Source organism: Schistocerca gregaria, chromosome 1 (genome assembly GCF_023897955.1).
Source record: "Schistocerca gregaria isolate iqSchGreg1 chromosome 1, iqSchGreg1.2, whole genome shotgun sequence".
NCBI lineage: Eukaryota > Metazoa > Arthropoda > Insecta > Orthoptera > Acrididae > Schistocerca > Schistocerca gregaria.
In genome coordinates, this window is record NC_064920.1 from 1888412 (window position 1) to 1915991 (window position 27580).

Sequence of the window (27580 nt, forward strand, 5' to 3'; positions counted from 1 at the left end):
AAAGGATCTGTCAAAGACATGCCAGATAATTGTCATCACATTGCAGTAATTAATTCTTGATCTCTTCATATTTATTTATACTCTGTGGATCATATTTGATAATCAGCTTTGTCACAAGCAAGATTCTAAATATTCAAACCAGGTTAGTGAGTTACATTCATAGGCAATATGATGAAGTCCTCAAGTGATTGAATAACACATGATTTCACACTATTCTGTCATTTATAGCTAAACTGAGACTGCTAACATGATATTACTGATATACAAATTATGTAGTGTTTACAAAATGAGTACATGAAGTTGAAATTTTTGGATGCTTATTACCAACCCTTCTCATTAAGTATTTTACACTTTGGATGCTTCCTGCCAACTGACTAACATAGAGGCTGTTCAGTTTAAGTGCTAACTACAGACTGATGGTACTGCTGTGCATCTTAACTGTTTATAGATGAGAGTAATATCAAAAACCATAAAATGTTGAAATACAGAGCTAATATGTCCATTTTTTTTATTTCTTTCGAGTTGAGTCTTTATGCACTTCATGGTAACAGTCAATTTCATATTAGTGTCTAGGTCTTGCTCTTGTTACAGCTTTGATTTCCTGCCAGTATCTTCTGAGCCCACCAGGAAGTGCCTGTTTATGCTCTTTGGACAAAGGTCCTCTCCGTCTCTTAGACATTGATGCCATTTTAAAACCTTGGTAGGTGTTCACAAATCTTCTAAATTTGTTACAATCAGAAATTTCTCTCTTTGAGATACCAATCTGCCTAATATCTTTTTCGCGTTCTTCAAACCATCTCAGCCTTTTTTTCTTAGGCTGGATGAAATTCCATATTCTTTTTGTTAGTTGGTCACCGTCCATCCTCATGAGATAACAATTGTCTCTTCTTAATGGATGCTGTGATAGGTTCTGTCTTGCTGTACAAGTCCTCATTTGCTCTCATTCGCCATTGTCCATCAACCCATCTATTACCTAGTATTTACCTTAATATCCTACACTCTTGCTTTTCCAGCCACTCAGCCTGACTTTGTCTATTCATGGTCAAACTTTCAGATGCATATGGGCCCTCAGGTTCTACAACTGTATTCTAACCTCAGAACTTGGCCCCTATACTCATGGTCTATTTAATGTAGGTATTTTTTGTCAGTTGGTATGCCTGATCCTAACTTCCTCATTGAGACTTTAATTGCTTCTTCATTTAATCCATTCTCCTGGATGACTTCACCGAGATACCCGAAATTCTTAACTCATCTGATTTTTCTCAGACTGGTGATCATCCATTCAGGTCCATCACAAATTTTTATCATATATCTTATTTTTTGAATAGAGATCTAACTTTTTCAGCAGTTTGTGACAGCCTATTGATCTTGTTGACTGCTGACTCTATGTTGTTTGCAAAAATGGCCAGGTCATCCACAAAGGCCAAGCAGTCAATGTACACCCCTTTGTTCTTAGGATCGAGTCTGAACTGCTCTTCATTTGTTTCTTCTTGGGCTAACAACTTTCTCCAATCTTAAATGACCTTTTTCAAGATGCAGTTGGAAAGGAGTGGGAATAGTTCATCTCCTTGTCTAACACCTGCATCTTTCAAATATTAACATAAAACTCACGAAAATTAAAAAAAAAACAAACAAAGATGCAGTAGAAAGTGATGTAAGTTTGTTTAAGAAAGACAAGTATAACCAGAAAATACTAAAAATAATAGGTGACACTTTATGAAGTTAATTTAATGTACATGGGGATTCACAAAGCCCACCGAAAACTTTAAACACAGTGAAAGTTCCTGATTTGAATAGTTAAAAAACTGACAATTGATTTTAATCAAAGTCATCATTTTTGGAATTAGAAAAATCTGAGCTAAAATTCTACTGAATTTTGGAAATCACCATTTGAGATTGGAATTTTCAGGATTTTCTGTAACATGTAAATTTTGAACAGAAACACTAATACACAACTATTATAAAATTGGACGTATGTGTGAGGGTGGCAGAAAAGTAATGCCTCCAAACATTTTATTCTGTTCTCATTATCAGTTGAGGTATTAGATGTCATGCATATTACTCAGTAGACTTTCCTGCTTCAGTGACACAAGCCTCAACCCTGTGCTGCTGAAAGGCTTTGAATTGACATTTGTAATGTGGTGGTGCATAATGTAAGTCTGCCAGTGTCTGAGAAACAGTATGGCATAATCAAGTTTCTAACCTTAGAAAATGTGCCTCCATTTGAAATCCATAGAAGACTGGATGCTGTGTATGGTTATGATTGTATTAACATCAGTAATGTGCAATTTTGTTGGGTTCTTCATGCTCACAGTGAAGGAAATTATAGTGCTAACCTCAGCTTGGCCCCATCCAATTTTCATCTGTTTCCAAAACTTAAGGACCACTGTTGAGGACTTCACTTTGATGGTGCTGTAGTGATATAAGCAGAAGCAAGGCTGCAATTGTGTCAACAAAGTCAGACAGTCTACAGTGACTGTATCAATAAACTGGTCTCTCATTAGGAGACTAACTGGACCAATTTCAACCAAACTTGGTACACATATCACATTGGTAAAAATACCAATGTGTCAAAGGAGAGAGGGTGAAAACATGCATGACATTCAAATAATCAGACTCCACTCCTACAGTATTTGAGAATCACAATGCTTAGTGATTTGCATCCAAATTTACACATAGTTTCATGAAACTTTTTCTGCTGACAACTCCCAAAATATGATGAAAGGAAGAAAGTTAATTGCACACTTCATTTTCTCTATTCATGGAGTGAAACTGACGCATCAGACATGATGTTTTTGTTTATTACTTCCTTACTACTAACTGTATTCATGAGCTACTTTGCAGACAGTATTTAAGTATATCACTGAATGTACCTGCAAATTTATCATTGTATGACCCATAGTTCAGGAAAATGAAATGAAATGATCATGTGGCATTGATGACTGGGAGGTCCCATCTGGGGAAGTTCGGCCACCAGACTTAAGTGTCGCTGTTGATGAGATGATGATGAGTACAACACAACACCCAGTCCACAAACGGAGAAAATCTCCAGCCTGGCCAGGAATTGAACCTGGGCCTGCTGCATGGTATGCAAACATGTTACCTTTCAGCTAAGCAGGCAAGAGATATGATGTCTTAAACAATGAGGTCCATGAAAAACTGCTGCCTCAACATGACATTTAAATTTATTACTTATTTTCTACTAACTCTATTCACCACACATTTTGCAGGCAGTGTCCATATATGTTGTTAAATGTACCTACAAAATTATATCATTGTACAACAGATAGTTCAGGAGGTATGACATTGTAAACATTGACCTGCTTGTAAATAACTGCAGGGCAAAAACTGCAATGGGTAAAAGGCTTTTCCTAAACCCCTGAATTGATTTCAACCAAACTTGATACATGTGTAACTTACTGCCTGGAAAGAAATAAGTAAAGAGGAGGGGATGGACTGAGAGATGGAGGAGGAAGAGGTGGACAGAGAGAGGCGAAGAGTAGGATGGACAGGGAAATGGAAGAGGTGAATATGGACAGTGATAGAGTGAGGGGGATTTAGACAGAGAGGGGTTGAAGAACATAGAAGGGAAGGAAGAGATGGAGGGGGCAGGAGGAGAAGGACTTATAGGGGGAGGAGGAGATGGACAGAGGATGAAATATCAGATGGACAGAAGATGGGGGAGCAGATGGACAGAGTGGGGAGGAGAAGATGGACAGTGAGAGGTTAATTATGCTGCTGTTACCAGTAATTGAGAAACTGCTCAGTGAATACTAAGGTTTTAATAATCTCTGCTTAAATAAGAAATTGAATATTTCAAGTAACTATATTAACAAAACAGAATCAAATGTAAGGAAAAAATAATATTAAAGTTAGGAGTGGTATAAGAACAAGCAGGATAGTCCTTTTTTGCTGTGTTACAGCCTGCACTCCACTAATTGGCTCTACAATAGCTAATGGAAATTATATTTGCATAAACATCATGAGCATGTGATGCTCACAGCTGGCGTCAGACTATGTACTTTATTTTACCTTGCTACCAAAAATTTTCTGTTGTCTGGTTCTCTGGTATTTTAAACTATTCACAGTTCTATCCAGAGACTAGAGGAAGTGGTGTAAATAGCTTACTTCACATTTCTTGAAGTTTTTCTGCCAGACAGGATTGATATGTTGGCTGACATTCTGGGGATTTGCTGACTGCTGCTTGCTTTGGTTTGCTCTTAGATGCATAAAGTTTTGTCTGTGATTGATGCTCTTGTTGCCCACAATGGTATCTCTGAAGCATATGTGTTTGCTCAACAGTATTGAAAGTGGTTTCAATTCTACCATAAACTTGGCTTAAAGATGACTGTAAGGTTATCAGGCAAAATCTAAATATCAGAAGAAGAAATAATTCTATCATGGAGGCAGGCCCAAAAGAAAATCGGTTAAATAGCTAACTTCATTTGTGGCTTTCAGTGCAGTATCTCTGTGAGAAAAACCAGAGTCCTCTGGCCCAGAGCCAAGCGGACAGTCTCAGCCAGATGTTTTGTTGGTTTTGTGAAGAGCTTGGCTCAACCTGTACTACTTGGATTGTCAAGTGAATGTGAAATATTCATTTAGTACTTTTGTTTTAAAGAAAAGGTTAGGCAAAACTCTGAGATCGCCAGGCATAAACCTGTTAACTGAGAGACAGTTATTAAAAACAGCTGAATAAACAATTTTTATGGTGAGAACATGAAGATAATTTTTGTTAATTGTCAAACCAGTTGCTGCCAAGTTTCAAAACTGACCTCTCTCCAAGAAAGTGACTTCCCCACGAAGTACAACAAACTGAGACATGATTCAATTTCAAACTAGAAAAAAGAGCTGGCAGTGAATTGAACAAAATGTAGGGAGTTAGGTGTGTGTGTTTTTTTTTTATCTATGTGAATGTTTTTCCTTCAGCTAGAAAAAGTAAGCACATTCTGAAAGCTAGCCAGCTCCATACCTTTTATTTGTGTGCCTGTTGACAGTGCTGCACTTCTGCCTTTCAATGAGTTGTCTCCTTTATTCCAAAATTATTCATAAACTGCAAGGTCAGAAAATTTAGGCATGATATATGTATCATAAAGTTTGCTGTAGCAGTTTGACCTCAAGAGAAATTAACATTCAGGATCTGGTTCTAGTGCAATAGTGCTCATTAAAGAACAGTAATGAAAGTACACAGTTGTGTCCTCTTTCTTCACTGCAAGTGGACAAATTGCCATAGAGGAGAATCAGTCAAAGTTTACATCCATTAAACAGCCCAACAATCCATGTAAGAAGGCCAATTGTGAAGACTTTTCTAATTAGTTTGAAAGATTGTACCAGGATATGAAATTTGAAGGCAGGTACTCTGAGAAAATATGGGGACAACTATTTGGAAAAGCAGGAGTCTGCATTTGCTTTTTAATTCCCTTATAGTAAGCCTTATACAGCCACAATACACTGGCTATAGATACGCATTTGAAGACTTGTTCTATGATACCATAGGTTTCATATGTAATGCAGATGCTACAGTAATGTTTTAATTTATCATTTTGGAATTATGTTTCAGCTTTTATTTGGATCAAATTCTCCTGTGACACAATTTGTGTCATCAATGCAGCGATTTGAAGACTGAAAAGCACTTCAGCAGTCTCTCCTTGGAAACAAAATTTATTTATTGATGTGTTCAGTTAGTTTTGTTTTAATGGTTGCTGTTTATTTTCTAAAAGACCTTTTTCTGAGATTGTAAAACACATTAGAAAGTATCATTTGGTTGTTTCTTAAATGCTTATGGGTTCATGCCTTGTTAAATAAATTTGTGAAGGGTAGTGGAAAGTAAGGTATTTTCTTTGTCCTGTTGTTTAAGAGAATGTGAATGTGCAATTTCCTAAAAAGTATAAAACCACTGACATTGTTTGTAAGTCCTAGTAATCTAAAAAAATATAATGGATAAGAGTGGTCAAACAATGTTGGTTATGTTGTCAAAGTATTAATCTTTCATGTGAATGTGTGCACTTTTTCATTTTGTGTTATGTTGGTATCAATAACATTAAGTCTTATCATTCATGATGATTCTTACCAGAAAATAATGCATGTGAGTCAATGTGTGGGACAAATTTTGCATACACTTTTCTTTTCTTCAAAATATTTTGGAGAATATCTTGAATATTGATTTAGAGATGTTTCTCCATTGCAGTTTGTGACACAACAATGTTGACACACTGCAGCTGCATGTTCACTACTTAACACTGCCTGTTCACAACTCCCTGATTTAACGCACACCTTTTATTTACAATAGTTAGTCAAGCAGCTGCCATAGTTACTGCATTGATGTTGCTCTAGCACCAAAAATGAAATTAGCCTTAGAACTTGTTGGGCAGCTGCTATAGGCAGTCTTGTGTGAGAACTACAGTTATGCACAGGCCATATAAAGAACATACAGATTTTTTTGTGCTAAATGAATAATTCTTTTTTTTCCAATCGTATTGACCAACTAGGATCATGTTGATAATTTCAGTTCCTCTTCTTCCTTTTTTGTTATTTTCTATTTATCCAGTATTCCCTCATTTTCTCCCCATGAAGTATCTTCCCTTCTTCTGTCCATGTTGTTTCTGGTTTTTTGTTTCTTCTGCTTTGAAAGCCTTCCAAATTTAGTATTTTATTTTTAAAACAGTTTCTTTCTGATATTTCTGATTCTTTGATGTTGTTTCTTTCTAGATCTTTCCTTACTTCTGTAATCAACATTATTGTCAATTTCTTCTTCCAGAACTATAGGAGGATTTGTTTTGTTAGACTATTTCCATCCATTTGGTAGAAGTGTTCAAAAAAAGATTAATCTTCATTTGGCCATTACTTCCTGCAGTTTTTGTTGCATCCATTATTTTTCTAACAATCCTTCTTTCCAGTACCTCTAATTTGTCCATCTTATAGTTCACCATTAGGCATTCAGATCCATATAAACATTCTGCTTGTACCACTGTAGTGTAGTGTTTTAGTTTTGTTTTTCTAGATATACATTTCTTGTTGTGAATATTTTTGGTCAGACCATATGCTCTTTCCATTTTGTTAATTCTTAAATCTACTGCACATTTTTCTATTCCATTCTGTTGTATAAGTTCTCCAAGATATTTAAATTTATTTACTTGCTCTATTTTACCTAGTTGTGTTTCAATGCATTTTGGTGCATTTTTTATATTTGTCGTGAATTTCGTTTTTTCAGCTGAAGTTTTGAGACCAATTCTGTTTGCTATTCTTCCCAGGAGGTTTATTTGAATAACTGCTTCTGTCAGGTTTTCTGAAAGTATTGCAAAATCATCAACAAATGCCAAGAAGTGTACCTTAATTCCATTTTTTTTCTTTCCTAGAGTTATTGATTCAATTTTGTGATTTTTTAGCTATAAATTCTAATACTTACCTCATTGAACTGGAAGGTGTCCATGATTGTTGACCAAACTGGTATATCATTACTGTTTACTGCAGACATCCTGAAGTGACTTTTATGCAAGACTTTGCATTCCTAAGCAATATGAAATAATCTATTCACAACTATAATATCAGAATATTTTTCATTATATGATTTTATAATTGCTACTAAGTGGACAAAATTGCCACACAAATCATTGATAACAGCAAGTGACATCTTTTCAGTATTACTACAATTAATGTTTCACATAAATAACAATGAAATACACTCCTGGAAATTGAAATAAGAATACCGTGAATTCATTGTCCCAGGAAGGGGAAACTTTATTGACACATTCCTGGGGTCAGATACATCACATGATCACACTGACAGAACCACAGGCACATAGACACAGGCAACAGAGCATGCACAATGTCGGCACTAGTACAGTGATATCCACCTTTCGCAGCAATGCAGGCTGCTATTCTCCCATGGAGACAATCGTAGAGATGCTGGATGTAGTCCTGTGGAACGCCTTGCCATGCCATTTCCACCTGGCGCCTCAGTTGGACCAGCATTCGTGCTGGTCGTGCAGACCCCGTGAGACGATGCTTCATCCAGTCCCAAACATGCTCAATGGGGGACAGATCCGGTGATTTTGCTGGCCAGGGTAGTTGACTTACACCTTCTAGAGCACGTTGGGTGGCACGGGATACATGCCGACGTGCATTGTTCTGTTGGAACAGCAAGTTCCCTTGCTGGTCTAGGAATGGTAGAACGATGGGTTCGATGACAGTTTGGATGTACCGTGCACTATTCAGTGTCCCCTCGACGATCACCAGAGGTGTACGGCCAGTGTAGGAGATCGCTCCCCACACCATGATGCCGGGTGTTGGCCCTGTGTGCCTCGGTCGTATGCAGTCCTGATTGTGGCGCTCACCTGCACGGCGCCAAACACACATACGACCATCATTGGCACCAAGGCAGAAGCGACTCTCATCGCTGAAGACGACACGTCTCCATTCGTCCCTCCATTCATGCCTGTCGTGACACCACTGGAGGCGGGCTGCACAATGTTGGGGCGTGAGCGGAAGACGGCCTAACGGTGTGTGGGACCGTGGCCCAGCTTCATGGATACGGTTGGGAATGGTCCTCGCCGATACCCCAGGAGCAACAGTGTCCCTAATTTGCTGGGAAGTGGCGGTGCGGTCCCCTACGGCACTGCATAGGATCCTACGGTCTTGGCGTGCATCCATGTGTCGCTGCGGTCCGGTCCCAGGTCGACGGGCATGTGCACCTTCCGCCGACCACTGGCGACAACATCAATGTACTGTGGAGACCTCACGCCCCACGTGTTGAGCAATTCGGCGGTACGTCCACCCGGCCTCCCGCATGCCCACTATATGCCCTCGCTCAAAGTCCGTCAACTGCACATACGGTTCACGTCCACGCTGTCGCAGCATGCTACCAGTGTTAAAGACTGCGATGGAGCTCCGTATGCCACGGCAAACTGGCTGACACTGACGGCGGCGGTGCACAAATGCTGGGCAGCTAGCGCCATTCGACGGCCAACACCGCGGTTCCTGGTGTGTCCGCTGTGCCGTGCGTGTGATCATTGCTTGTACAGCCCTCTCGCAGTGTCCGGAGCAAGTATGGTGGGTCTGACACACCGGTGTCAATGTGTTCTTTTTTCCATTTCCAGGAGTGTATATCTAAAAACATAGATGCTGTAACTTACGAAAGTGTTGGTATGTTGATAGAACAATAGACACACAAACACACACACAAATTTCAAGCTTTTGCAACCCAAGGTTGCTTCATCAGGAAAGAGAGGGAAAGACGAAAGGATGTGGGTTTTAAGGGAGGGGTAAGGAGTCATACCAATCCTGGGAGCGGAAAGACTTACCTTAGGGGGAAAAAAGGGACAACTATGCACTTGCACACACACACATATCCATCCACACATATACAGACACAGGCAGACATATGTAAATGCAAAGAGGTTGGGCAGAGATATCAGTCGATGCGGAAGTACAGAGGCAAAGATGTTGTTGAATGACAGGTGAGGTATGAGTGGCAGCAACTAGAAATTAGCGGAGGTTGAAACCTGGTGGGTAACGGGAAAAGAGAATATATTGAAGGGCAAGTTCCCATCGCTGGAATTCTGATAGGTTGGTGTCAGTGGGAAATATCCAGATAACCCAGACAGTGTAACACTGCGCCAAGATGTGCTCGCCATGCACCAAGGCATGTTTAACCACAGGGTGATCCTCATTCCCAACAAACACTGTCTGCCTGTGTCCGTTCATGCGAATGGACAGTTTGTTGCTGGTCATTCCCACATAGAAGGCTTCACAGTGTAGGCATGTCAGTTGGTAAATCACGTGAGTGCTTTCACACGTGGCTCTGCCTTTGATTGTGTACACCTTTCGGGTAACAGGACTGGAGTAGGTGGTGGTGGGTGGGCGCATGGGACAGGTATTACACCGAGGGCAGTTACAAGGGTAGGAGCCAGAGGGTAGGGAAGGTGATTTTGGGATTTCATAGGGATGAACCAAGAGGTTACAAAGGTTAGGTGGATGGCGGAAAGACACTCTTGCCCCCAGGGGCTCAGCATTCACTTGCTGAGTACGGGCTTGGCTACCCCGGGGTCCTGAGCTGGGGACTGGTCTGCGCCGCCAGTGTCCTGTCACCGTAACCCCCGAACATGCTTCAGCGACCACCGTACGGCGCAGCGGTGAAATGTTGTGTGCTGCGGGGAATGGTAATCTTGGCTTGACCGCCTGGATTGCGAGGAAGGCCAACCTCTATAAAAACCCCTCAATCTTTCGGTGTGCTCCGCGCCTAGAAGATGCATGGCTGTTGGGGTGGAACAGTCGCAAGCGGGCAACCTCTGGGGCACCTGCCGCACCCCAGTTGTATAAGGCTTACTCAGGCACGCGGGGCTCTGTCTGAGCGGACTTTTAGTTCCCTAGCTGCTCGTGGGACCGCAATGGACCCTTCGACCTCTACATTTCCCCCTACCAGTGGCTTGGGTGGGCCGCTGGTAGGAAAACACACCCAATCGAAAAAGCGGCTACGCGCTGCGAGTCCTCCAGCGCCTGGTGTTGCTAGAGATTTAACAGAATGTAGTAACGGAGCACATGCTGATAATCAGAATGTGTTTTTGATTATTAAAAGGAAGGAGGGTAGCTTTGAGAGGGTTTCTCCCTTTTACATCCACAAGGGTCTTGAGGGAATTGCAGGAACACTGAAATCTGTAAAGCGACTGCGGAATGGGACTCTGTTAGTTGAAACTTCTAGTTCCCGTCAAGTCGCTGCCCTTCGGAAAGCAAATTGTCTAGGAGAGTACGCTGTCGAGACCGAGCTCCACTCCACTTTGAATTATAGTAAGGGTGTTGTGACGTGTAGGGACTTGGTGGATATCCCCATAGACGTGCTAAAATCTGAGTGGGCTGACGAAGGAATTGTTGACGTGCAGCACATTATGAAACGAGTCAATGGGGACCTCGTCAAATCTGACTCGTTTATTGTCACATTCAGTTGCCCGAGACTCCCGGAGCATGTTAAAGCGGGGTTCTTACGTTTGCCCGTACGGCCATATTTCCCCAACCCAATGCGCTGTTTTAAATGTCAGCGCTTTGGGCATACTACGTTGGGGTGCAATGGGATAGCCACGTGTGGTAAATGTGGTCAGCCTGCCCATGACGGAGCCGATTGTTCATCGCCTGTGAAGTGCGTGAATTGCTCTGGGAGTCACCCTGTCTGGAGCCGGATCTGCCCCATCTATCTCGAAGAGCGGAAGGTACAGGAGATTAAAGCATCTAAGCGCATCCCCTATGGTGAGGCCAAGAAGATCTTTAAGGCTATGCAACCTCCTGTGTTTTCAACATCTTTCGCTTCCGCTCTGAGAAAACCGGTACAAATGGCCACTGTTGCTACGCAAACGGAGGTTGCTAGTGTTAGCACTAAAACCTGCGCTTGCCAGTGCACTTGTGCTGCTGTGGTTGTTTTGCAATCTGTGGCTCTCCCCGCTACATCGGACAAGGCCGTGGTTGCTGACATTGAGGTACTTCCAGCCTCCCCCCATATGGCGCCTTCTGCCCAGGTGAGTCAACTTCCAACTGTTGACAAGGCTCTGCATTCCAAGCCCCCCAAGACAACGCCTCAGAAGATGAAGGTTCTGCCACCTGAGGAGACTAGTCAGCGTCGGTCCGATGATGATGCCATCGTACTGTCTGACATCTCCCGTGGGTCGTCATCGGATCTTATGGACATTGATGTCGATCGGGGGCGATCTTCTCGCCCCAGGAATAAATCTCTGGCCAGTACGGTCTCTCCTCCAAAGCACAGAGGCAGGGTGAAAGTTCAGCCACCCTGATCACTGGCTCCCATATTACAGTGGAACCTGAATGGTTTCAGGACGCATGTGGCCGAATTACAACTCCTTATACGAGAGTGCCCCTTGTGCTTATGTCTCCAAGAGACACATTTTCGGGCCACTGATTCTCCTTCTTTACGCGGCTATACCATATATCGGAAAGATGATCTGATGGGGCAAAGGGCAAAGGGTGGTGTTGCGGTTTTTGTCCGTGACATGCACCCCTCATCTGAGCTCCCTCTCGTCACCGACTTGCAAGCAGTTGCAGTTGACATTCTTGTGGGTCGGAGGCTCACAGTCTGTTCTGTTTATTTACCACCTCCGGATGCGATAGACTCTGAGGCTCTCACGGACCTTATTAGCCAACTCCCTCGCCCATTTCTTCTTCTGGGGGACTTCAACTCTCATAATGTCTTATGGGGCTCTCCGACTACTTGCTCCAGGGGTCGCATTCTGGAAAGCGTCATGATGTCTGAAGAACTGTGCCTCCTCAACTCGGGTGCTCCCACTCATTTCTGTACTGCTTCCGGATCGTCATCGGCTATTGACCTTTCCTTTTGCTCTCCAGCACTCGCGGATTCTGCTCTGTGGGAGGCTGCAGCTGACCTCCATTCTAGTGACCACTTCCCCCTCTGGATTCGCCTCCTGGATGAGGCTGTGGCATTACCAGTGCCGCCCCGGTGGCACTTTTGCAGAGCTGACTGGACACTTTTCAGCCAACTGGCTGTTTTGGAACACCGTGCCAGCGTCCACGAATGGGTAGACCATGTTGCAGCTGTGATCTCTCATGCTGCTGAATTGTCAATCCCACGGTCATCGGGTCATCCCAAGAGGCGTCCTGTCCCTTGGTGGACCACTGAGTGCCACTCAGCCATCCGCGCCCGCCGTGCAGCACTGCGCCGCTTCAAGTGCCGTCCCTCAGCTGACAATCTTGCGGCCTTTCGGGTGGCAAGGGCCAGAGCGCGGCGAGTGATTAAAGAGAGCAAACGACGGTCATGGCAATCGTTCTTGAATCCCATCTCTCGCTCCACTAGTTCTACGAAAGTATGGGAAGCCATTAGGAGGATTTCCGGGAAACTCAGCCAGCTACCTGTCACGGCATTGCTGCATCAGGGAAGTCTCCTCACGGCGCCGAGAGACATTGCCCAGACACTGGCCATGCATTTTGCGGAATCTACCGCCACTATTAACTGTGATCCAGATTTCTGCCGCTACCGCACTGCCATCGAAAGGGGTCACTTGGACTTCCGGTCTCTAAAGTTCCTCATCTTTTCTGACTCCCTGAGTGCCCTTCAGACCATGCAACACTTGTACCCAGCGGATACGGTCGTCCAGAACATCCATGATGCCCTACTCCACCTGCAACGGCAGGGGAAGGAGGTTTCTTTCTGCTGGGTGCCGGGGCACGTGGGTATTAGGGGAAACGAACTGGCGGATGTGGCTGCCAAAGATGCATGTTCCCTCCCTCACGTTGTTGAATGTGCCGTCCCCCTCCATGCTGTAACCTCCCTTTTGCGTTTTCGTGTTATGCATCAATGGGAAGAGGAGTGGTTGGCAGTTTCTGACAATAAGCTGCGTCTGGTAAAGGCCACTACGCGACCATGGCGTACGTCCTACCAGTCATACAGGCGGGATGAGGTTCTCCTCACTCGCCTCCGCATTGGACACAGTCCCTTCACGCATGGTTTTTTACTCCGGCGGGAGGACCCCCCAATCTGCAGTGCTTGTGGCGTCCAGATTACTGTCCGCCACATTTTACTTGACTGTCTTTTATTCTCTGACCAGAGGGCGGTGGTTTCCTTGCCACCGGATTTGCCCTCTATTTTGCAAGACGACGCGGCGACTGTGGTTAAGGTCTTACGGTTTTGTGTCCTGTCCAATCTGTTGCCTCGGATTTTAGGGAGAAGGTTTTAATGTACTGCTGGGTGACTGGCTCACCCAGGTTTTAGGTAAGAGGTCCGCCAGTCACGATTACCTCCTTGTTTCCCTTCGGTATCTGTTCTCTTTTCCTTGTGTTTCCTTTCCTTTTTTAGTGTGTTTCTTCTCCTCTTGTTTTGCCTCTGTCTGTGCGCATTTGGAACTGCATCAGGCCTGTGTCTTTTAGCCGTTCTCCTTGTTCGGCGTCCGTCTTCGTCCCTTCACCGCTTGTGTTCCTGTTTCTATGCGTTTGGGCGCTGATGACCACGCTGTTTAGCGCCCGTAAACCTCAAACACACACACAAAGACACTCTTGGTGGAGTGGGAAGGATTTCATGAAGGATGGATCTCATTTTGGAAAGTGTCCTGTCACAAGTGGGCCACTTTTGGGGTTCTTCTGTGGGATGTTATGGGTTTGAGGGGATGAGGAAGTGGCTCTAGCTATTTGCTTCTGTCCAGGTCAGGAAGGTAGTTGCTGGATGCGAAAGCTGTTTTCAGGTTATTGGTGTAATGGTTCAGGGATTCAGGACTGGAGCAGATTCGTTTGCCATGAATACCTAAGCTGTAGGGAAGCAACTGTTTGATATGGAATGGGTGGCAGCTGTCAAAATGGAGGTACTGTTGCTTGTTGGTGGGTTTGATGTGGATGGATGTGTGAAGCTGGCCATTGGACAGATGGAGGTCAACGTCGAGGAAAGTGGCATGGGATTTGGAGTAGGACCAGGTGAATCTGATGGAACCAAAGGAGTTGAGGTTGGAGAGGAAATTCTGGAGTTGTTCTTCACTGTGAGTCCAGATCATGAAGATGTCATCAATAAATCTGTACCAAATTTTGGGTTGGCAGGCCCGGGTAACCAAGAAGGCTTCCTCTAAGCAACCCATAAATAGGTTGGCATATGAGGGGGCCATCCCGGTACCCATGGCTGTTCCCTTTAATTGTTGGTATGTCTGGCCTTCAAAAGTGAAGAAGCTACATACTAACCCACAACGTCTGCTCAGAAACAGAAAAGTTGAACAGTTCGTTGTGGTAAAGAATGTAATAAAAAGGTGACGAAAGGAATCTTGTGTGTTACGTGCAATTACTGGTTACACAAAAGGTGGCCCAAAATAAACTTAAAATACATCAGTGATGATTATTTATGGACATGTCTCGACTGTTTACATTTTGAAACATCCAAATTTGAAAAAGTATTGAAAACAAAAAGCAAAATTATCAAGATATACAAGGTGATATTGAGGTGTTGAAAAGTGAAGTCATGACTCTAAAGCAAGAAAATGATAAATTATTACGAGAAAAAGAAAACAGTGTGTCCGAAAACTGTGAAACAAAAACAAAATAACATTGTGACAATTCATGTGCATATACTAGTGGTGGACCGATAAACATCAAAACGGTGACTCCAGATAAAGACAAAATGATAAATAAAATAAGTAAAGTAATAGTGTTGATGGACAGTCATGGTCGTGGACTAGCGGAAATTTTCAACCAGACAACACAACTAAAATCAACAGGTATTACTAAACCAAACGCCCCATTTCCTGAAGTAGGGAAGTTAGTACAATATGCTGATTATTAGGAGGGTCAAACGATGTATATAAAAATGTAACTGAAAAGGCCATACAAAGTCTGAAAAGATGCTTAAGCCACCTTACTCACACAAAAGTGGTAGTATGCAATATTCCACATATATATGACTTACCAAAATGGTAAAGAAATTGCAGAGGCAAATAAACATCTGTTAGGAGTATGTAAGCATTTCACAAATGTGTTGACTATAGACATTAACATACCTTACCTTCCAGAACAGATGTTCATTCACATGATACCAGATCTTGATGTAGACTTTACTAGGCTGTCTAAGGTCCAAAGTAGCTTTAAGCAAACAGGATTAAAATTATATCACAAGTTACCACCATCACTGAAAGACCTACAAGGTGATGCCTTCAAGAAGAAGCAGCTGCACAAATTGTTAGCTGATAAGTGTGTCTATGATGTAAAGGAATTGGAATGTAGTAGAGAGTGAGAGTAACTATGATGTAAAGGAATTGGAATGTAGTAGAGAGTAACTATGATGTTAAGGACTTGGAATGTGGTAGAGAGTAACTATGATGTCAAGGAATTATAATGTAGAGAATAACTCTTGATCCTCATGTAATGTAATCTGAATGTACATAGTTTCCCAATTTTAGATTCACTATCAAATGTAATGTCAAAACTTTCTATTTCAACAAATGTTGGCTAATGACAAATAATAAATAAATAAAAGAAGATTTCATACTGTCCATGGCCTACATCTTAACTTTTTGGGGAAACAGGTGATAGCCAATATTGTGTCAGAAAAGCAGAAAAAATTCTGTGATAAAAAGCTGATTCTCCATTGGCATTACCCTCTCAATTCAATTGCACAGAAACATTCAATGGGCTCTAAATCAAAACTCCAAAGTCATTCTTCATTGGAGGAAACAAAAGGAAAGGAAAACAATTTTTAAAAAATCAATCCAATGCCACTGAAGAAGTGAATCTGGCATCAAAAACATCAAATAATCCTCTACAGGAGAAAAAGAAGACAGCAAAATCACCATCTAATGATGAGCAACAGTAGAGGAATAAGACAGCAGTTCCAGTGCCAAGAGGGAAGATTACAGCCTCACCAAAAGTGAACTGCTCAGCATCAAAAGAGGCAACAGTGGTTCAGCTACAGAAGAAGAATCCAGTAACTCCATCTCACTTAAGTGATTTTTTTTTCTCATGCATGTCATAAAAAGGACAAAAAGTTAAGTACAGGTAGAGTAAATACCTCAGTCAATACATTAATAATTACACATGAAAACATTCAATCAACCAAAAAAAACTCTTAAACGTACACGTAGCTATAGAAAGCAGTGGTATAAGACCTACTGTTCACTGTGTAACTGAACATAGGGTAAAAAACAATGAAATAACTTGTATAAACCTCCCATGAACCATGGACCTTGCCGTTGGTGAGGAGGCTTGCGTCCCTCAGCGATACATATGGCTGTACAGTAGGTGCAACCACAACAGAGGGGTATCTGTTGAGAGGCCAGACAAACATGTGGTCCCTGAAGAGGGGCAGCAGCCTTTTCAGTAGTTGCAGGGGCAGCAGTCTGGATGATTGACTGATCTGGCCTTGTAACACTAACCAAAACTGCCTTGTTGTGCTGGTACTGCAAACGGCTGAAAGCAAGGGGAAACTACAGCTCTAATTTTTCCCGAGGGCATGCAGCTTTACTGTATGGTTAAATGATGATGGAGTTCTCTTGGGTAAAATATTCCGGAGGTAAAATAGCACCCCATTCAGATTTACGGGTGGGGATTACTCAGGAGAATATCGTTATCGGGAGAAAGAAAACTGGCGTTCTACAGATTGAAGCGTGGAATGTCAGATCCCTTAATCGGGCAGGTAAGTTAGAAAATTTAGAAAGGGAAATGGATAGGTTAAAGTTAGATATAGTGGGAATAAGTGAAGTTTGGTGGCAGGAGGAACAAGACTTTTGGTCAAGTAAGTACAGGGTTATACATTCAAACTAAGATAGGGGTAATGCAGGAGTAGGTTTAATAATGAAAAAAAAATTAGGAGTGCAGGTAAGCTACTGCAAACAACATAGTGAATGCATTATTGTGCCCAAGATAGATATGAAGTCCATGCCTACTACAGTAGTACAAGTTTATATGCCAAATAGGTCTGCAGATGATGAAGAAATTGATTAAATGTATGATGAGATAAAAGAAATTATTCAGGTAGTGAAGGGAGACAAAAACTGAATAGTCATTGGTGACTGGGATTCGAGAGTAGGAAAAGGGAGAGAAGGAAACATAGGAGGTGAATATGGATTGGGGGTAAGAAATGTAAGAGGAAGCCGTGTGGTAGAATCTTGCACAGGGCATAACTTAATCATAGCTAACACTTGGTTCAAGAATCATAAAAGAAGGTTATACACATGGAAGAATCTTGGAGATAGTAGAAGGTATCAGATAGATTATATAATGGTAAGACAGAGATTTAGGAACCAGGTTTTAAATTGTAAGACATTTCCTGGGGCAGATGTGGTCTCTGACCACAATCTATTGGTTATGAACTGTAGATTAAAACTGAAAAAACTGCAAAAAGGTGGGAATTTAAGGAGATGGGACCTGGATAAACTGACTTAACGAGAGGTTGTACAGAGTTTTAGCAAGAGCATAAGGGAACAATTGACAGGAATGGGGGAAAGAAATACAATAGAAGAAGAATGGGTAGCTCTGAGATATGAAGAAGAGAAAGCAGCAGAGGATCAAGTACATAAAAAGACGAGGGCTGGTAGAAATCCTTGGACAACAGAAGAAATATTGAATTTAATTGGTGAAAGGAGAAAAAATAAAAATGCAGTAAATGAAGCAGGCAAAAAGGAATACAAACGTCTCAAAAATGAGATCGACAAGAAGTGCAATATGGCTAGGCAGGGATGGCTAGAGGACAAATGTAAGGATGTAGAGGCTTATCTCATTAGGGGTGAGATAGATACCACCTACAGGAAAATTAAAGAGACCTTTGGAGGAAAGAGAGCCACTTGTATGAATATCAAGAGCTCAGATGGAAACCCAGTTCTAAGCAAAGAAGGGAAAGCAGGAATGTGAAAGGAGTATATAGAGGGCCTATACAAGGGCGATGTACTTGAGGATAATCTTATGGAAATGGAAGAGGATGTAGATGAAGATAAAATGGGAGATACGATACTGTGTGAAGAGTTTGACAGAGCACTGAAAGACCTGAGTTGAAACAAGGCCCCGGAACTAGACAACATTCCATTAGAACTACTGATGGCCTTAAGAGAGCCACTCATGACAAAACTTTACCATTTGTTTAGCATGATTTATGAGACAGGCGAAATACCCTCAGACTTCATGAAGAATATAATAATTCCAATCCCAAAGAAAGCAGGTGTTTACAGTTGTGAAAATTACCGAACTATCAGTTTAATAAGTCACAGCTGCAAAATACTACCGTGAATTCTTTACAGACGAATGGAAAAACTGGTAGAAGCCGACCTCGGGGATGATCAGTTTGGATTCCGTAGAAATGTTGGATCACGTGAGGCAATACTGACCCTACGACTTATCTTAGAAGAAAGAATAAGGAAAGGCAAACCTACATATCTAGCATTTGTAGACTTAGAGTAAGCTTTTGACAATGTTGACTGGAATACTCTCTTTCAAATTCAGAAGGTGGCAGGGGTAAAATACAGGGAGAAACCAGATGGCAGTTATAAGAGTTGAGGGGCATGAAAGGGAAGTAGTGGTTCGGAAGGGAGTGAGACAGGGTTGTAGCCTATCCTCAATGTTATTCAATCTGTGTATTGAGCAAGCAGTAAAGGAAACAAAAGAAAAATTTGGAGTATGTATTAAAATCCATGGAGAAGAACTAAAAACTTTGAGGTCCACCGATAACATTGTAATTCTGTCAGAGACAGCAAAGGATTTGGAAGAGCAGTTGAATGGAATGGACAGTGTCTTGAAAGGAGGATATAGGATGAACATCAACAAAAGCAAAACGAGGTTAATGGAATGTAGCCAAATTAAGTCAGGTGATGCTGAGGGAATTAGATTGGGAAATGAGACACTTTAAGTAGTAAAGGAGTTTTGCTATGGGGAGCAAAATAACTGATGATGGTCAAAGTAGAGAGGATATAAAATGTAGACTGGCAATGGCAATGAAAGCATTTCTGAAGAAGATAAATATGTTAACATCGAGTATAGATTTAAATGTCAGGAAGTTGTTTCTGAAAGTATTTGTATGGAGTGTAGCCAAACATTGAGTATAGATTTAAATGTCAGGAAGTTGTTTCTGAAAGTATTTGTATGGAGTGTAGCCATGTATGGAAGTGAAACATGGACGATAAATATTTGAGACAACAAGAGAATAGAAGCTTTCAAAATGTAGTGCTACAGGAGAATGCTGAAGATTAGATGGGTAGATCACATCACAATGAGGAGGTATTGAATAGAATTGGGGAGAAGAGGAGTTTGTGGCACAACTTGACAAGAGGAAGTGACCGGTTGGTAGGACATGTTCTGAGGCATCAAGGGATCACAAATTTAGCATTGGAGGGCAGCATGGAGGGTAAAAATTGTAGAGGGAGACCAAGAATTGAATACACTAAGCAGATTAAGATGGATGTAGGGTTCAGTAGGTAGTGGGAGATGAAGAAGCTTGCACAGGATAGAGTAGCATGGAGAGCTGCATCAAACCAGTCTCAGGACAGAAGACCACAATAACAACAATAATAACTTGTATAAACTTATTTAATTATAAGTTAGTATCATACTTTTGCAGAGAGAATTTTAAAAATGGTGGTAGCTGCATATTTGTTAGCAATTGCATCTCCTACCCTGTAACTGCAATTCCATTGGAAATGTATGCAACTGAAAAACATTTTGAGTGTAGTGGTATAAGTATTGAACTGCAAAATGTAAACTATGTAATAATGTCTTTATACATAGCTCCCAATGGTGATTTCAGTGTATTCATAAAAAATCTTGATAGCCTGCTATCACAATTTTGGAAGAACAAGTTAATGTTATGCAGAGACTTGAATATTGACTGCCTTTCTGAATCAAAATATGAAACGGAACTAGAGAGCTTACTTATAATGTTTGGTTTACATAACACAATTCAAAAATATACGAGACTAGGTATGAACACTCAAACTGCTATTGATTCCATAATTACAAATATTCATTCTGGCAGATATAATTGCCTTATAGAAGACATGAATTTATCAGATCACAACTGACAGACAGTAATAATAAAAGTAGTAGGGAAATTAGATTCACTCAGCTTTATCTCTTACCAAGGTATGAGAAGTTCTAACATAACAGACCTAAAGATAAAGCTACAAAATGAAAAGTGGCCAGAAATTTACTTATCTAATAGTGTTAATGATAAATATAACAGTTTCCTACATATATATTTAAAAATCATTGAAGAGTATTTGCCAGCCAAAACTAATCCAATAAAGAAAAAGCATGGAAATCTGCCACTGCTAACAAAAGGTCTATTAGTATCCTGAAAAAAGCTGAAACTTGTTCATGCAATTTGGAAAGCTCCAGACAGGCCTATTCATTTGTTGAATATTATAGAGACTATAAAAAGATTTACAATAAAACTTTAATAGCTGCAAAAAGACTGTCTGACTGAAATGTTATTACACAAGCTCCCAACTAAGTCAGAAGCACTTGGAAGATAATAAACAGAGAAACATGGAAGTCATCAGGAAATCACAATAAAAGCTTAAGCCTAAAAATAAATAATGTTGTAACAGAAGATCCAGTAATCATTAGCAACACTTTCAACCAATATTTTACAAGCATTTGCCAACAACTTATGCAGGGTAACAATAGTGATTCTCTGCAAGCCCAAAAACTAGTTGAGAATAAACAGAAGTCACCCAGTAACTCACGTTACCTGTATCCGGCTACTGAACAAGAGATAAGAAAAATAATAGAGAAACTAAAATATAAAGCATCCACAGACACAAATGGCCTGTCAAACAAAATTTTGAAGCTAACTACTAGGGAAATTGCTAAACCCCTCTGTCACTCAGTAAACTCATGTCTTGAAAAAGGAATCTTCCCAGATAGAACAAAGATTGCCAGAGTACTACCACTGTTCAAAAAAAGATGATCACATGTGCCCAGATAATTACAGACCAGTTAGCCTCCTCCCATTTTGTCAGAGTTCCTAGAAAGTATAATATTTGTGAGGCTAATGGCATTTTTTGATAAAAACTCTATCATAAATGAATAGAATAGAATAGAATCTTTATTGTCACATGACATGTTATATACAATCATTCGATTGAAACATTGGTGACTCGTCAATGAATAATTCTGTGCCTACCTAAGTATACCTACAACAACTACTACAAGATACATTAAAATAATGCATTGTGGATGCTCCCACAAGCACATAACAACATAAAAAGATTTCCACAGTGGTTTGAAATCATTCTTTTAAAGTATTTATCATGTTTGTTTCTGGAGTTTATAAATATAGTCATACTCCAAAGACCACATACTTTCTTAATAGTAGTATATATGTTTACATCTAGATATTTAGATACATAGTTTATAAGTATGGACACATATAAAAAGAACATCTACCTCCATTAAAAGGGAACATAAGCATACACATCGAACATAACGTAGAACAAACAGGAAAACCAAGCACATGAATATCTCCTACTTGCCTTCCTCGTTTATAAAATCATCCACACTGTAGTAGCATTTGCTTTTTAAATATTTTTCAATGTTTGCACAGGTGGATTCTAGCTTGCAGTCCTTTAACTTTGAACGGATTTTATTGCCAAGCTTCAAAGCCATATAATATGGCGTATTTTCAAATAATGTTAACCTGTGGCAAGGTAACATGTAATCTTGTTTGTGCCTTGTTTCATAAGAATGTGAAAATGAGTTTCCCTCAAAAAGATGTGGGTTTTTTAAACCAAAGAGAAGTGTTTCGTATATAAACATGGAAGGAACTGTCAGTAAGTCAAGGTTTGCAAATAAGGGTTTGCATGATTGTGTATTGTTTGTTCCAGTCATAGCTCTGATGATTTTTTTCTGTAGCTTGAACACTCTGAGGAGGCTTCCTTTTTCAACTCCCCAAAAAATTATCCCATATCTTACAACTGATATAAAATACGCATGATACACAATTTTCCTAACACTTAAGTCAGTTACTTTGTTCAGAACCCTCATTGCGTAAACAAAACTATTTAACCGTTTCAGTAAGCAATCCACATGATTAGTCCATGTCAAGTTTTTATTTATGGTCACTCCCAGAAATTTGACAGAATCTGCAGTTATCAGTTCTGTGCCTTCATAACTTAACTTTGTTACATATTCAACAGTTTTTTTGGTCCTGAATTGTACAATTTGTGTTTTTGTTAAGTTTAGTTTCATAGCATTATCATTTATCCAACTTTCTAGTTCTTGAAGAGTCTGTTTTGTATTCTGTGCTAATTCTTCAGTGTTTTTGCAGCAGACTACTGCTATTGAGTCATCTGCATACAGAATCGTATCTGAAGTTACCTTACCTGGCATGTCATTTATATAATATAGAAATAGTAACGGGCCTAGTATGGACCCCTGGGGCACTCCTGCTTGTATTTCCTTCCAACTAGAGCAAGCTTTATTACCCTTATCTTGTATAACTACTCTCTGTTTCCTATTTTTGAGAGTGGACTTGAACCAATTTAAAGATTTTCATGGAAGCCATAAGAAGCTAATTTGAGGAGCAGCTGCTTATGGTTTACCATATCAAATGCCTTACTCAGGTCACAGAAGATACCGGATACACTCTCCTTGTTATCGAGGCATTTGCTTATTTTAGTGATTAGTTCATTAATAGCATGCACAGTGCTTCGGCCCTTCCTGAATCCATACTGATTATTAAGAATAATGTTATTTTTTTGTTATATTTCTCTAGTTGGTTACTAACTACTCACTCAAATATTTTAGAAATAATTGGTAATATTGATACTGGGCGAAAATTTCCTATCTCCTCTTGTCTGCCCTTTTTGTGAATAGGTTGAACTTCCGCATACTTCAGCCTATCCGGAAAGCAGCCCTCATCAAACGATTGATTTATTATGTGACAGAGTTGGGGTGCAATATTATCACATCCCGCCTTTTGCCACGACATTTAACAGTGCCGCCATGACAGTACGCGCAAATGGCGATAGAGGCACTCCGCAACTCGGCACCACCTAGCTACACACGGCACCGGCCGCATGTCACAGCATGGCAGTCAAATAAGAGATACTGAGTTTTTATCATGTAACGAGCTATTGTTTCTAAATGAGTGTGTTTGAATATCCACGCAATTATTGGTGATTAAAGGTTATAATTTAATAGTCATGGGTGAAGAGAATTCAAGTGTAGGAAAAGAAAAAGAAGGAAACGTAGTAGGTGGATATGGATTGGGGCTACGGAATAAAAGAGGAAGCCACATGGTAGAATTTTGCACAGAGCACAACTTAGTCATAGCTAACACTTGGTTTAAGAATCATGAAAGAAGGTTGTATACATGGAAGAACCCTGGAGATACTAAAATGTATCAGATAGATTATATAATGGTAAGACAGAGATTTAGGAACCAGGTTTTAAATTGTAAGACATTTCCAGGGGCAGATGTGGACTCTGACCACAATCTATTGGGTATGACCTGTAGATTAAAACTGAAGAAACTGCAAAAAGGTGGGAAGGACCTGGATAAACTGAAAGAACCAGAGGTTGTACAGAGTTTCAGGGAGAGCATAAGCGAACAATTGTCAGGAATGGGGGAAAGAAATACAATAGAAGAAGAATGAGTAGCTTTGAAGGATGAAGTAGTGAAGGCAGCAGAGGATCAAGTAGGTAAAAAGATGAGGGCTAGGAGAAATCCTTGGGTAACAGAAGAAATATTGAATTTAATTGATGAAAGGAGAAAATATAAAAATGCAATAAATGAAGCAGGCAAAAAGGAATACAAACGTCTCAAAAATGAGATCGACAGGAAGTGCAAAATGGCTAAGCAGGGATGGCTAGAGGACAAATGTAAGTATGTAGAGGCTTATATCACTAGGGGTAAGATAGATACTGCCTACAGGAAAATTAGAGAGACCTTTGGAGATAAGAGAACCACTTGTATGAACATCAAGAGCTCAGATGGAAACCCAGTTCTAAGCAAAGAAGGGAAAGCGGAAAGGTGGAAGCAGTACATAGAGGGTCTATACAAGGGCGATGTACTTGAAGACAATATTATGGAAATGGAAGAGGATGTAGATGAAGATGAAATGGGAGATATGATACTGCGTGAAGAGTTTGACAGAGCACTGAAAGATCTGAGTCGAAACAAGGCCCTGGGAGTAGACAACATTCCATTAGAACTACTGACGACCTTGGGAGAGCCAGTCCTGACAAAACTCTACCATCTGGTGAGCAAGATGTATGAAACAGGCGAAATTCCCTCAGACTTCAAGAAGAATATAATAATTCCAATCCCAAAGGAAGCAGGTATGACAGATGTGAAAATTACCGAGCAGTCACTTTCATAAGCCATAGCTGCAAAATACTAACACTAATTCTTTACAGACAAATGGAAAAACTAGTGGAAGCCGACCTCAGGGAAGATCAGTTTGGATAACGTAGAAATACTGGAACACGTGAGGCAATACTGACCTTACAACTTATCTTAGAAGAAAGATTAAGGAAAGGAAAACCTACATTTCTAGCATTTGTAGACTTAGAGAAAGCTTTTGACAATGTTGTCTGGAATACTCTCTTTCAAATTCAGAAGGTGGCAGGGGTAAAATACAGGGAATCTGTATATTGAGCAAGCAGTAAAGGAAACAACAGGAAAATTTTGAGTAGGTATTAAAATCCATGGAGAAGAAATAAAAACTTTGAGGTTTGCCGATGGCATTGATATTCTGTCAGAGACAGCAAGGGACTTGGAAGAGCAGTTGAATGGAATGGACAGAGTCTCGAGAGGAGTATATAAGATGAACATCAACAAAAGCAAAACGAGGATAATGGAATGTAGTCAAATTAAGTCGGGTGATGCTGAGGGAATTAGATTAGGAAATGAGACACTTAAAGTAGTAAAGGAGTTTTGCTATTTGGGGAGCAAAATAACTGATGATGGTCGAAGTAGAGAGGATATAAAATGTAGACTGGCAATGGCAAGGAAAGCGTTTTCGAAGAAGAGAAATTTGTTAACATCGAGTATAGATTTAAGTGTCAGGAAGTCATTTCTGATAGTATTTGTATGGAGTGTAGCCATGTATGGAAGTGAAACATGGACGATAAATAGTTTAGACAAGAAGAAAATAGAAGCTTTCATAATGTGGTGCTACAGAAGAATGCTGAAAATTATATGGGTAGATCACATAACTAATGAGGAAGTATTGAATAGGATTGGGGAGAAGAGAAGTTTGTGGCACAACTTGACCAGAAGAAGGGATTGGTTGGTAGGACATGTTCTGAGGCATCAAGGGATCACCAATTTAGTATTGGAGTGCAGCGTGGAGGGTAAAAATCATAAAGGGAGACCAAGAGATGAATACACTAAGCAGATTCAGAAGGATGTAGGTTGTAGTAGGTACTGGGAGATGAAGAAGCTTGCACAGGATAGAGTAGCATCGAGAGCTGCATCAAACCAGTCTTGGGACTGAAGACCACAACAACAACAACAAAGGTTATAACACTTTTTGGCGATGAGGATGGGATATTTTCACTGTGTTATGGATTTGTGTGTTCGTGACAGGGCAGACGTGGAACAGCTTATGCAAGCGCTCATTGAACAACAAACACATCTGACAGCTGCTATTCAGGCACAACAAACACAGCTGACGGCTGTTATTCAGGCATTGTCAACGTCACTTTCTCATCGTCTGTCTTCCTTTTCTCTGTCTCCATTCCCTCCTTATGACAAGGCCGCTGAAGACTGGGAGGATTATGAGAAGCGTTTGTGGCAACACTCCTTGGCTTTCAGCGTTGTCGATGCTCCTATGTGTAAGTCGTTATTTCTATCTTGGATTTCCCCATGGATCTATCAGCTGCTATCTCAGTTAGCCCCTCTGTGGGAACCTGCCTCTCTGTCCTTCCAAGAAATGTGTGACTTATTGTCTAACTATTACCGAAAAAAGACCCATGTCGTTGCCGCCCACGTGGCGTTCTACCGGTGTCGTAAACAGCCCCATCAGTCTTACCGGGCTTGGGCGGCAGAACAACACGGTCTGAGTAGGAAATGTTAGTTTGTCATGGACACTCATCACGAGTCTTATGCTGATTCAATGGTTAGGGATGCTATTCTACGGCTTGCTCCTGATAAAGAAGTTTGGCAGTGTGCCCTACAACTGCCAACCCCGCCGTTGTCAGAAGTTCTAAGCATCACTCAATCCTTTGAAGTGTCTCATGCTGCTGGCACGCAAATAGATGCGTGGTGTGATGTAGGCACTGTACAGTCAACTTTCGACATGGACAATTTGCCTGTTTCACAGGAGAACGAAGAAGTGGCGCCAGTTCACTCGCATTAACAATGTCGCGTTGGGCCGCAATGCTCGCAGCGAAAACAGCAACCACAGAAGCACGTTCGTTCCGCACTTCCTTCTTGTCCACATTATTTCATACAGCATGACAGGGCCGCGTGTCCAAAACATTGGGCCACGTGTAATTCATGTAGGAATAAAGGCCACATTGCTTCTGTGTGTCAGTCCTCTGAAGTTCCTGTTGACGAGGATGAGATATCGGACATGGATGTTAACTGTGTGCTTTCTCAAACAAATAAGTTGTTTGTTACTATTCGTGTTCTGGATAAAGACATTCGCATGCAAGTGGACACTGGCTCTGCAGTAACTCTCATTAGTTCTCACACGTATTTGGAGTTGGGCTCCCCTCCCTTGTCTCCAGTTACATGAAATCTGAGAACTTACAATAAACAGAAAATTCCTATCATTGGCCAGTTTGATGCTTCCAGTGCCTACAAGTCTGTTGTTAGGCCGCTCACATTTTATGTGGTGGATCATGCGGGCACTGAAAACCTGTTCAGTTATGATGCTTTCTAGTTGTTCGGGTTCTCCATTGATGATGATGTGCACCTCATATCTGAGGATATTCCGTATCAACAGCTGGATGGATTGTGTTCTGAATTTTCGTCCATGTTCTCTGCTGGTCTGGGTCATGCCAAGGATTTTGAAGCCCACATTACTCTTAAACCTACAGCTTGCCCTAAGTTTTTCCGGACACGCCCTATTATGGTGGCGTTGCGTGCACCTGTCAAGGCTGAGATAGACAGGTTAACAGCTTCAGGGATTCTCCTCCCTGTTACCTCCAGCAAATGGGCATCGCC

The 27580-nt window shown here is 41.1% G+C and overlaps 1 protein-coding gene across 3 annotated transcripts in view; it reads left to right on the forward strand.

Annotated features, from left to right (window-relative positions):
- The window catches only part of LOC126318743 (mitochondrial import receptor subunit TOM22 homolog), a 131013-nt gene extending 125063 nt beyond the window's left edge, over positions 1-5950 (forward strand). For 2 of the 3 annotated variants that reach the window (XR_007557718.1, XM_049993513.1), the window contains one exon: positions 5558-5888. Coding sequence is in view for 2 of the 3 variants with exons in the window: in XM_049993513.1 (XP_049849470.1) it covers positions 5558-5623 (66 nt within the window). In the remaining variant the exon portion in view is untranslated. Of the gene's footprint in view, positions 1-5557 lie in introns of all 3 variants that reach the window. The other variant, XM_049993512.1, reaches the window with a different exon arrangement.
- The last annotated feature ends 21630 nt before the right edge of the window (positions 5951-27580 follow it).